Below are 12435 nucleotides of genomic sequence, written 5' to 3' on the forward strand. Positions count from 1 at the left end.
ATAATGCCCATAATCAATTTAAATCATGAATCTGATGATCAGTGGAAACTGATGTACCATAGGAAAACGCGTTTTCATCAACTGCACGTCATCATTTCATGAGCACCCCTCCCCAGAGTGGGACATTGATATTCCTAATCAGGGACATTTCCTACAAAGCCAATTTTAGGTTGCCCCCACCGTTGTTGCACGAAAATTAAAAATTAGGCATATTAGTTATATGTCCCATTGCCTAGCAACATAAAATGAAGAAAAAGTTAAGCACTATGAATACTAAATAATACACTGCAAGTACTTCGGATTCGCCACTTCGCGCGTGTGTAATTTATCAAGAGCATGACGTCACGACAGGGGGTGGGAGGGGAATCACGCTGCCTTCAGGAAGTGCACATCAGCTGAGCGCAGCGGTGACACACACACAGACGGGTTGACACCTCAAGTAATGTAGGGACGTGAGGCAGTGGCTCGGTGTGCGTTTGACGTCTTTGTAATGAACTGACTCTTTCGGTGAGTTTATTTCATCGTCAAACCTGCAAACAGCTTCGTTCCATCAATGTCTACGCTAGCTTGCGCGTGCTACTTGTTCGGCGAAGCTTTAGTATAAAAATAAGTAGCGTGTAGAGACTTCACTTGCATTTTTGTGAATTTCCACACGAACGTGGTGTCTGTGAGAAGTTATTGTGACTTGTGGTTTCCCTTTCATTTTATTTTAGAAAATGTTTGTGTCAGCAGGCAGGTCTCGTGATGTAAACTGCATCAGTCAGTTACAGCGCCCCTGCTGGTTCTTAGTAGATACGTATAGCGACCCGTAAAGTAACTCGATTTCGTTTACTTTACTAATTAAAGGGACTTGGCTGTAAATTTATGCGTTGTTGAGGAGCTGTTACTTTAAATCAGAAGAATTTTACAGTAAATCATTTTTTGCAGCCATTTTTCTTTAAATGGCTCAGGATGATCGGTATATAAGCATTTAAAAGTCATGGAATATGTCATTAATTAATGTTATTCATTAAGCAATAAAACCAGTATAGCACTCTATAATAAATCTGTCTAGAGTAGTGAGTCCTCACTGTCAGGATTCAAAAATAATAGTTACAAGGTACATTTATTTTGAATTGTACTTTGCTGTCAAATGAATTCCTCTTTTAAGCAACATAGAATATCCCATAACTAGATGGAATTGCTTTTTAAAGCTTTTGAATCTGTAATTGGAATAATTAGGGGTTAATTGGGCAATCTTTACATGAACCAGTGGCTTCTTACATTATCTGGGTGGGCAGAGGGTCAGGAATCTAAAGAATTAAGCCTAAGTTGCCAAAGCAAAAATTTGCATCTTCCAGAGTCTGGTTCCTTCTTACAAACCACCTAGAAAATACTTCAGGTACCATGAGCAACTGTACAATTTATTACACAAATCTATGAGACACTTGAGATCATGCAAATTTAACATTATTAAGGAAAGGGGCCCAAATTAAAATGGGCTTTTCTCCCCAAGGTCCAGCAAAATCTCAGCATTACCACTAAGTAACTGTTCGAGTGGGAGGCATTTGATAGAAATTTGACATTATCCACCTTTAAGATAATACTCAGTCACTGTTAACCCAGGTGGAAGCATTCCTAACACCTACATAAAATACAACCCCCTCAGAGTGTTTTTTTTTTTTTTTTTTTTTTTTTTTAAGGGTTCATTTAGAATTATGATAACATGTGGTTGGAAGTACTGTGAAGTGAAGTCATGGCATGTTAATTAGAAAGGGCGGGTATTTGATGAAAGTCATGTGATAACAGTTAGCCGAGAGTCGTATACAAGAAAGAAGTGCAGTGACTCTTGGAAGTCCTTCACATTTTATTCCTTCACCATCTATTTTATGCTTTCCCAGCTGTGGAAGTTCACTGGGGACAATGCCTCTGTTTCCGGTTGTGTCAGAGAATCATGGTCATGTGTTGGCAGAGTTTGACTGCCTCGATCCACTTCTGTCTGCACTTCGTTTAGACTCTGGCAGACTCAAGGTAGGTTTCATCATCACAGTATGTATGAATAAATGAATGTTCCTATTAAATGTCATATTTTTTTTCCAGGTGATTTTTAAGATTTCTTATAAAATTATGAGCAATCGCTTCACCTGGCTGCTGCAGTTAATGGTTATTTTAGAAATTTTTTCTTCCTCTCTGAGTCTAGTCATTTATACTTAACTAGAGTACCATGCTTGTAAAGTGCAAATCTCCACCAACGTTAGTTTCCAATTCCACAAATTTTTACCTTGGAAAAACATTTCAAGATTAATTCCTGTTAGAATTGGCTTTTCATAAGCTAAAACATAATAGAAAGTATAGATCAAAAGGGCTTTTCATTGTTAAAAATCAAATGTCCACTAAATCTGCAATACGGATCAGATGCGGATCAAACTTAAGTCTATTCATTGAGAGTGCATTTTTCACCTCATTGTCAGAATGAGTGATTGAAGCACTTTTGATTGAGATATAATGCAAAATGCACACCAAATGGACTTTTCAATAGTTCATTAAAATGTCCACAAAATCCACAATCTGGATCAGATCCAGATAAAATTTTGTCAGGCAATAGTGCGTGCCAGTCTGCACTTCACTTTCAAATATGATAGTGACTGGGGCATGTTTAATTAAGATATAATGTAAAATCTATATATTAATAGCCAAGTGGCCTATGTGTGTGCATGTGTATGGCTTCGGTCACAGAGAAACTGGGGAGACATGACATTTGACATTTGGTATGCTTATGTGTTTTGGGTCAAGGATGAACGCTGCGTAAATGGAAAGTTGATAGGGACAAATATTTTTGTGTGCATGCATAGGTGCGTGCATGTTATAACTTCGATCACCGGACAAACTGGGGAGAGCTGACGTTTGCCGTTTGGTACAGTTATGTATTTTGGATCAAGGATGAATGCTGTCAAAACGGAACGTTGATAGGACTAATGTTTTTGGAGAAAGTACAAATATTACAGTGCTGTAAAAAAGTGTTTGCCCCCTTGACCCTTTACATGTTAGATTTTTTTATTAGGACATCAAAGAACAAAACAAAAATTCAGGCCTTGTATATTAGAATTTCCAAAATCATGCTCTTTAAACTCACAGTGAAAGTAAATCTGTACAGTTTGATAAAAATTAATTAAAAATTTAAAAGCCAAAATGATGGTGTGAATAAGTAAGTGCCCCCTTTAGTATAGCAAATGTAAACCATCACTTTTATATACAGTTTTCTTCGGACAAGTCAGGGGATGGATACGTGAACATTCCCAAGACACAGACTATGTCTTGGACATTATTTACATGAATTATGAAGAAATACCAACAGTATAGCACTCTATGGTAAATCTGTGTGGAGTAGATAGTTTTCAAAAATTGAGTGACTGTATACGAAGATGAAGAGTGAGGAAAAGCCACCAAGGACACCAGGACACCTGAAGAAGTTAAGACTTCTGTGGCTGTGATTGAATAGCTTGTGCAAAGTGCAGGTTTTGAGTGTTGCATCACCAGTTAGACAGCTTCATGATGAAGTGGTATAGAGAAGCTTCTATTAAACAAGAAGGAAAAAAAAAACATTTGAAAGTTCCAGCTACAATTTGCCAGAAGGCATATTGGAGTTTCAAGTATAGATGTTGATGTTTGTTGAAAGAAAGTATCTCTGTGCAACTCCACTATGAAATGGCAGGAGTGGTGATACAACAATGCAACACGTGCACTTTTTAAATTCTGTCAGTATAATTGAAAGGACATCTTGTTACTAGCTGCTCAAATAAAGGTATGTCCGTCTCTAGTTGGGCTCATATTTCTTGCTAATTTCAGTCAGAGACTATTCACAAATGTTTTGACTTTGAGTCTGTGCTTATTGCATGTGTGTTACAGTGCACCTGTTTGGCAGTGTCCAGGAAGTGCTTGCAATAGGAACATCAGCAGGAGGGCTGCACATAATTCAGAGGGAAGGCTGTAAACAGAGGGCTCATCCTAACTCACAAGGTGATACACACTGAAGTACTGTATTCGCATTTATGCTGCAGGTAACCACAGATGAGCTGCAAACAATAAGTTTGAGGGGGGTGGTGTGGGGGAGTCATTTTTTGTGGAACATTATTGACGAGTCCTGTGGTTAACTGATTAAAAATGGCAATAAGTGTGTGTGTACAGTTCCTGTAGTGGTCATTGTTTAATTTGTCATCACTAAGTGCAAGGGGGTATGGACTTCCTGAGTTTTCGCTGCTTCTCCTGGAAACTCCTCTCAGAAAATTGGAGTTGGCTCCCTTCCATGCTTCTTAAAAAGGAGCCACTACAGCTCCGTTCCTTTTCCCTCTATAGCTATACTTATAACTGGTCACAATAATTTGTTCAGTTTTTAATTTGTGTGTATGCTCCAGTCTCCATTTACACCTAGTTGCATTCTGTTGGTGGATTGCACACAATGCTGGCTTTTATGCACAGATCACATCAGCTGTAATATGCGCACAACGTCCAGATTCAGAGGTGTGTGTGTTTGTGTTTTATTATGGACAAAGTGTAATGAGGTCAAAACAAAATTATTAATTGAAATTTGAGTTCTGGTTTCTTTGCAGTTATGAGTCGGGCAGCCTGACACCCAACAAAAAACTTGAACACAGTTTGCATTATACCAACAAAATATCCCTGATGTTTACAATGAATGATTGGTGTGTGTGTGTGTGTGTGTGCGTGCAAATTGTATTTTTATTATTAGATGTTTTTTTTCTGCCTATGAGAAGGCTTTAAGAGCTCCTTAATAGCGCAGCACAAATCACGAAAGTGCTTTTACGGTTCATCCAAAAAGAACAGAAATCTTGAGTTTTGCCAAGTCATAATGTCACAGTTTTTAAGTTTGTTAGATTTGCCACAGTGCCAAATCACAAGCAAACTACTCCTCACACCAAAAGAAACATGAAACCTATGGGAATTGTTCCTGAAGTCCATTGGTCCACCTGCACATTTACCTTGATGTTTAGGATGGTCTGACAGATTTCTCACAGGTCTCTTTTGGTTGATTTCACTTGATCGCGAGCATCTCTCTACTCTTTTCATTGTGTCATTGCATGTAGGAGAGGAGCAGCAAATGGAGTGTTCTTTTGTTTTTGTTTTTTTTAAATGGAGCTGCTCTCTCTCCTTTATCTGGATAAAAAAGAAGCCCTCCCCTCCTTGGCTATGGCAAGAACGAGCACTTTCCTTTCTAGAGGGCACTGTAAAGCCCTAACTGTCTTCTAAGTTCTTGTTAGCTGATTACCTGACATGTTCTTCCAGGAGGGATCTATCATTCAGGTGGCATGGTGCCCTAACGATGAAGATGTCATCGCTGTTGCAACTAAGTGAGTCGGTCTGTCTACAAGAAAAGGGGTGTCTTATACCTATCTGCCTTTGAACAACATCCACCAGTTGTGATCTGATTCTGCCTTCTTTTTCTACATACAGTATGTTTTGACTGTTGTTGCACTGTTCATCTCTGATGCAGTCAGGGTCTGGTGGTGGTATGGGACCTACAGCTTGAGCGGCGGGGTCGTCCAGAGAGAGTCGGTGTGTCTTGGGAGCACAGGGGACAGACCATCACTGCTCTTTGCTGGGACACCATCACACTGAGAGTGTTCATTGGGGACAAAGGAGGCAAGGTGTCATTTCTCCGTGCAGGCTCTTCTAAACTAGGCAAAGTATGACTCACCTTACTCTTAAATATCGTAGTTGTATTTTTCCTAGAACATATGTAGCAGGCAAAAGGGTTTTAGTATCTATTAATGGAGTAACACCTGACCCACTACACAGCGAAGGCAACTAAGTGTCCAGAAAGAACAAAACAGGAGGCGGATGTCTCAAAATATTAAAGATTTAACAACTCAGAATAAAAGCGAAAGTAGCCAATTGTTCGAACATTGACAGTGCCACTCTAAAACAGGGGAAAAAGTCAAAATAAGGGCAGTCTCGATTAATAGCACATTACAACAGTTTCAGCTGCTGATTGGTTAATCGAATATCCGACACACATACATACATACATACCCTTTTATTTAACCAGATAAAAGCCTCATTGAGATCAAAAATATATTTTCCAAGAGTGACCTGCCCAAGAAGGCAGGTCACTCTTAACATGGTCACTAAGAGACCTAAGAACTTTCATACACAACAAACATACAAAATATCTACACACATATACATACACCCATATAAATAAATCAAATCACAACATCCAGCAAGCATGGGATACAGGAGTGGTGGGCACAGCTAACCAAATAGTTAGCTTCGATAACTGCTAATCAGCTAACTGAAAAGTTGTCTTTTATAATGCTAAACCGATAAACTGCCTGAAAATTTATTGGAAGCTACAGCTAACCGATAACTTTCCATTTTGTCTCCCGTACACTCTTAGCTACTAACAAGCCGATTTTGAGTTTAAGCGCCGCCAAAGGTTTTAATAGAATCAAAGGCAATCACAAACCCAAACACAGCCAATGAGCCAGCTTCTGTCTTTGTGCGGCCTGCCCACTGCTGTGGGGAAGCGTCATTTACCTTGATAGCATACAGTGGTCCAGTCATGAGGCAGAGGTCTTGAAAAGGAAAGCAGGTTTGACTTATGGTTTTGATTTATAAATAAAATTAATCCAGATCGCATAGAAATGCGAAGCCACCGAATTGGACTTGCCCAGATTAAACAAAAATGAAAGATAATTAATGCCTTGCCCAGCCTTATCAGCAGGTGATTGGAGGCCATTAATAAATTAAAATATAATAGATTGTACCACTAAATATAAAAACATATGCTGGATAATTCATGTTTGTTATGCACAAGGATGAAGCCTGATGATGACAGTGTGGCTGTATGCCATTTACCACATCCTTTCACACCCATAGCATCTCCTTCACGCTTCCCTATTATACATCTTGTAGGCCCTTTAGTGACTTTTATGATGAACTAGCGTTCGAATACCTGGCACATTATTATTATCATTATTAAATTTAATTTATTCTATTATTATTGTTGTTATTGTTATTTCATGACGAGTTTGAAATTGCCCCTGTCCCAACTTTTTGGAAATGTGTTGCAGACCTGACATGCAGGGATGAGTATATATTAACAAATGAAATGTTGAACACATTAAAGATGAAATATCCTAGGTTCATACTTTCTGGACTGAAATAGAAGTCAAAAGAAATGTAAGAATTAGTTTTGTTTTATTACCCCTCCATTTTCCTCATCTTCCCAGCTTTTTCTGATTTGTTATTAAATAATGGAGTATATATGCAATGTTTTACTGTGATAATGTACACACAGCTTTACATTTTTAAATATTTTGTGTTCCAGTATATGTTGTTATTATTCATGTGAATTTCCACTGTGGACGGACAGATGATAGACTTTGCAAAAGACTGGAAATGGCTGTGGTCAATACCTACTTTAAGAAGAGGGAGGAGCAAAGGGTGACATAAGAGTGGAGGAAGGTGCATACAGGTGGACTCTACACTCTTTGTAGGAGATGTAAGGTAAAATAAATTGGAGACTCTAAGGTGGTGGCAGGAGAGAGTGTTGCATGACTTTAGAGGTGAAGAAGAGGAAGAGAGTTGTAGCTCAACAAAGGATCAAATGGTGGAAGCTGAAGGAAGATGTGTGAAATTCAGTGAGTAGGTGAGAGAGGGACTGGATGGAGGGGAAGCAATTTTGGAAAATTGGAAAAGTACTGCAAATGTGGTGAGGGAGGCAGCTTTGAAGGTACTGGGTGTGACATCTGAACAGTAGAAGGAAGACAAGGAAACTTGGAACGAATATATTTAGGAAAGCAAACAGAAGTAGAGATGCAGCGTAAGGTGAAAAGAGAAGTGTCAAAAGCTAAGGAAAAGGCATATGGTGAGGTGTACAAGAAGTTAAACAGTAAGGAAAGAGAAAAGGATTTCTAGTGATTGGCTAGATAAAGGGACCAAGCTCGAAAGGATGTGCAGCAGGTTAGGGTGGTAAAAGATACAGATGGTAATGTGCTGACAAGCGAGAAGAATGTGTTGAGAAGGTGGAGGGAATATTTTGAGGAGCTGATGCAGTAAATGAGAGAGAGAGAAAAGGCTTGATGATGTGGAGAGAGTAAATCAGAAAATGCAAGAGATTAGTAAGGATGAAATGAGGGCATATATGAAGAGGATGGAGTGGAAATGCAGTTGGTCCAGATGACATTCCAGTGGAAGCATGGAAATGTTTGGGAGAGATGGTAGTGGAGTTTCCAGATTGTTTAATAAAATCTTGGAAAGTGAGAGGATGCCTTAGGAGTGGACACAAAGTGTTGTGGTTCCTATTTTTAAGATCAGGGGTAATGTGCAGAGCAGAGGTGTAAAATTGACCAGCCACAGGATGAAGTTATGGGAAAGAGTAGTAAAAGCTAAGCTTAGAACACAGGTGATCTGTGAGCAGTAATATGATTTCATGCTGAGAAAGAGCACTACAGATGCAATGTTTGCTCTGAGGATACTGATGGATAAGTATAGAGAAGGCTAGTTGCACTGTTTGTAGATTTGGAGAAAGCTTATGACAGGGTGCCAAGAGAAGAGTTGTGGTTCTATAGGAGGGAGTCTGGAGTGGTAGCAACATATGTGAGGGTGATGCAGGACATGCACAAGGATAGTGGCGAGGTGCGCAGTAAGAATGACAGATTTGTTCAAGATAGAGGTTGGATTACACCAAGGATCAGCTCTGAGTGCTTTCTTGTTTGCAGTGGTGAGTCTCCATAGACTATGATGTTTGCAGATGACTTTGTGATCTGCAGTGAGAGTAGAGAACAGGTTGAGTCTAGCCTGGAGATGTGGAGATACGCTCCGGAGGGAAGGGGAATGAAAGTCAGTAGGAGCTGAGCGCATGTGTGTGAATGAGAGGGAGCACAGAGGAATAGTGCAGTTACAAGAGTAGAAGTGGTGAAAGTACACAAGTTTAAATACTTGGGGTCAACTTTCTAAAATAAAGGGCCTTCACACTGAACACGTCAGAAGCGTCAAAAATTGGTCTAAAAAGCATTATTTTCAATGAGACGCGTTGCTTTTTAGACGCATCAGAAGAGTCGCGTCAAAAGCCGAGCTAAACCGACGCTTCTGACGGGAGCACGCATTGCCGCTTGTCGGCAGGCTGATGCGGTCAAAGTTCAATCCAATCCAACTTTCGACACTCTGAGCTGTGACGTACCTTCGCGTTGTCCAATAGGAATGACGCGTCGGGCCAAAACACGGAAGACTCGTGGCAGAAACCACTGATCTCTACAAAATGGATCGGTGCAGAAACCACTGATCTCTACAAATGGATCGGTGCAGAAACCACTGATCTCTACAAAATGGATCGGTGCAGAAACCACTGATCTCTACAAAATGGATCGGTGCAGAAACCACTGATCTCTACAAAATGGATTGGTGCAGAAACCACTGATCTCTACAAAATGGATTGGTGCAGAAACCACTGATCTGTACAAAACATTAACATGTGACAGGACTACTCATTTATAGAGCAGTTTTCTGAAGAAAAATCATTGGAAATGTTTTTTTGTTGTTGTTTGTTACCTCAATTTGTGATTACTGTTAAAAAAAAAAAAGTTTAGAACACTTGTAATTAAAATAGCTAAATAAATCAATAAATGGTTCTTTAGAAACCTTTCATCTGTAAATTAAAACCACCTGTTATTTCAGATTAGATAATTTCTTGTTTAACATAAGGAACCTTGGACATTTATTTTTAGACAAATAAAATAACATTTAAGTCTGGTAGATTATTTATATCTCATTTCAACCAGAAAAACAGACACTAAATAAATACAAATGTTTATTATAAATGCAACAGGAAATAATTTAACAATGACTGCAGTGTGATTGTAAAGTAGGATTTCTGTGACATAAACCTCGTTTTTTATATAGTCATTTAAACTTGTAATTTCGTCAAAATATGTAATTGCTTTTAATGTTATCAGGACAGAGTCATTTCTAAAATATGAATTTGAGCACAATAAGTGGAGAGCTTCTACCTGTGCAAATGTCTTTTGACTTTGATTCGTGGACATTTTTAATGATCCGTTCATTTATTGTTAAAATATAAAATGAAACAGCTTTTTAAAAATAATAAAATAGTTGCTGTGCAAAGAGCCTTTATTTAGAAGCAGGTGATGTTATGCTGGATTCTCGGGACCAGATGAAGGTCTCTTCTACAGCTTTGAACTCTGGTGGTGTTGCTGAAGACACTTTGTCCTATTTTGAAGAGCAGAGATGTTTTCTTCGACTGGACTTCGTGGTGTTCAGCTCATCAGTGGAAGTTTGGTGTCTGCACAGCAAAATGTTCCTGATTGGGACAAATAAAAATATTTCTTTAATATAAGAACACTAAACAGTTTATATATAAAAAAAGGGAAAAAAAACCGGCAAAAAAATGATGGAAAAAAAAAAACGCCTGAAAAAATAAGTTATTTAAAGTTTAGCTTTTCTGGTGTCTGCAAAAAGCTGTAGCTTTATTGGTAAAAATAAGAGACTGAACCATCTACAAATTAAAGTGTTCACTCAGATCAACTGTGCTATAAAGCTAAGCTAACATAAGCTGATCAATAAACCTTCGCAGCAGTGCAGAAACATCACGTTTTACTTTTATTTTATCCTCACCTCGATAAAGCTGCAGAACTAACCTCCGTTGGGCAAACTGGGACTTCGCAAATATCCAAAAACTGGGAGATTTCGGACTGAGTGGGTCTGCTCCATCCCCCCGGCTGCCTGCCTCGGTCTGCCAAGGAATGATGCCTGAAGGCCGGCTTCTCCGTGCGGGTCGGCCTACTGCTGTTTTTTTAAAGCTTTTTTGTGGTTCAGGCGACCCAAATTCAAGATGGCGATCGCTGAACTTTTTTCAGGTTGTGGAAACAGCCAGAGTGTGAGGTGGCCGCAATCTCCGCCCCCTTGCCGCTTCCGAAGCGACACGTCTGACATCACAACGCGTTGGAAACGCACAAGCCTGGCGTTATGACGCGTTGGGGGGGCGTTAAAGCGTCGCGCTGAAGCTTGCAGTGTGAAAGGCCCTTAATGGAGGGTGTGGTAGAGAGGTGAAGAAGAGAGTACAGGCATGGTGGAGAAAGGTGGCAGGAGTGAATTGTGACCAAAGAATATCTGCAAGGGTTGAAGGGCAAAGCTACAAGACAGTGAGACCAGCTATGTTGTATGGCTTAGAGACGGTGGCACTAACAAAAAGACAGGAGACGGAGCTGAAGATGTTGCAATTCTCCTTGGGAGTGACGAGGATGGACAGAATTAGGAATGAACATATCAGAGGGACAGCTCAGGCCGGAGGGTTTGGAGACCAAGTTAGAGAGTTGAGATTGAGATGGTTTGGACATGTGTAGAGGAGGGACCCAAAGTATATAGGGAGAAGGATACTGAGGGAGGCCAAAGAGGATGTATATTGATGTGCTGAGGGAGAGCATGCAGGTGGTTGGTGAGATGGAGGGAGATACAGAGGACAGTGTTGATCTGCTGTGGTGACCCCTAACAGGAGCAGTTGAAAGAAGAATATTTAATAATATTCATGTGAATTTCCAAATATGATTTATTGTCCCCTGCTACACAGTAGTAAAGTGGGGATTGGAATGGGTTGCTTAGAAGTTTTGTTTTTCTGTGTCCAAATCATCAGAAGAGCTACATGTTACAACATAAACAACTGAACAGAATGGGATGAAACTTGACTTTTTTTTTATTGTGTACTGTTGTTGTATGAGGCTGAAGATGCAGGTTGTGCCCTTTTTCTTTTTTCCTTTTTTAAGAGTAATGGCTACTGTTTCCCATTCTATAGGCTTGTCGGGACCCATGCGACTTGTATTCTCCTAAATTTGTTTCACAATGAGGCATTTTAGCAAAAGCAGTTTCAGTCAGAACACTGTAAAAGACTTTATGGTGAAAGGTGTTCAATTCATTTGGAAACTAAGTACACATCAAAAATGCATTCCTTTACAATGACCTTAATATATTTTATTCATAGTTGCTGCACACAGCAACAGTAACACTAGCTACTGAATGAAATGTGATCAAATGCACATTTGTTATATGTTAAATAAAAAGGTACACTGTGCTTTAATTTCAGTTATTCATAACTTATGACCATCTATCCTGTCACAGAGATGACGGTGACAACGTTGCCTTGTTTTATTCAATAATATTTTGTTTGTGCATAGGGGTCAGCGTTCATTATGTTTCCTGTTCAACCCATCACAACTGTTGACTCCAAAGTAGTTCAGCTTGGGTACCATGATGGTCGCCTGCTTGTGTCTTCCCTTCGCCGTTGTTACCTTTATGACACAGAGAGGTGTGGATCAATATAGCGTCTGTCCTGTATGTAGGCACACAGATAAATGTCATAGTCAGAACACCCATATTCACATGGCGTGTGTGTGTATATATCTCAAGATGTTAGTTCTAAGTATC

The 12435-nt window shown here is 39.5% G+C and overlaps 1 protein-coding gene across 1 annotated transcript in view; it reads left to right on the forward strand.

Annotated features, from left to right (window-relative positions):
• Positions 1–382: 382 nt before the first annotated feature.
• hps5 (HPS5 biogenesis of lysosomal organelles complex 2 subunit 2) overlaps positions 383–12435 on the forward strand; it is a 57424-nt gene continuing 45371 nt past the window's right edge. Inside the window, 8 exon segments of the mRNA XM_034176336.1 lie at positions 383–507; positions 1881–2010; positions 3886–3910; positions 3913–3977; positions 3979–3996; positions 5281–5345; positions 5489–5681; positions 12186–12316. Of these exon segments, the coding sequence (XP_034032227.1) occupies positions 1903–2010; positions 3886–3910; positions 3913–3977; positions 3979–3996; positions 5281–5345; positions 5489–5681; positions 12186–12316 (605 nt within the window). The 5' untranslated portion in view covers positions 383–507; positions 1881–1902.

Source organism: Thalassophryne amazonica, chromosome 8 (genome assembly GCF_902500255.1).
Source record: "Thalassophryne amazonica chromosome 8, fThaAma1.1, whole genome shotgun sequence".
Lineage (NCBI taxonomy): Eukaryota > Metazoa > Chordata > Actinopteri > Batrachoidiformes > Batrachoididae > Thalassophryne > Thalassophryne amazonica.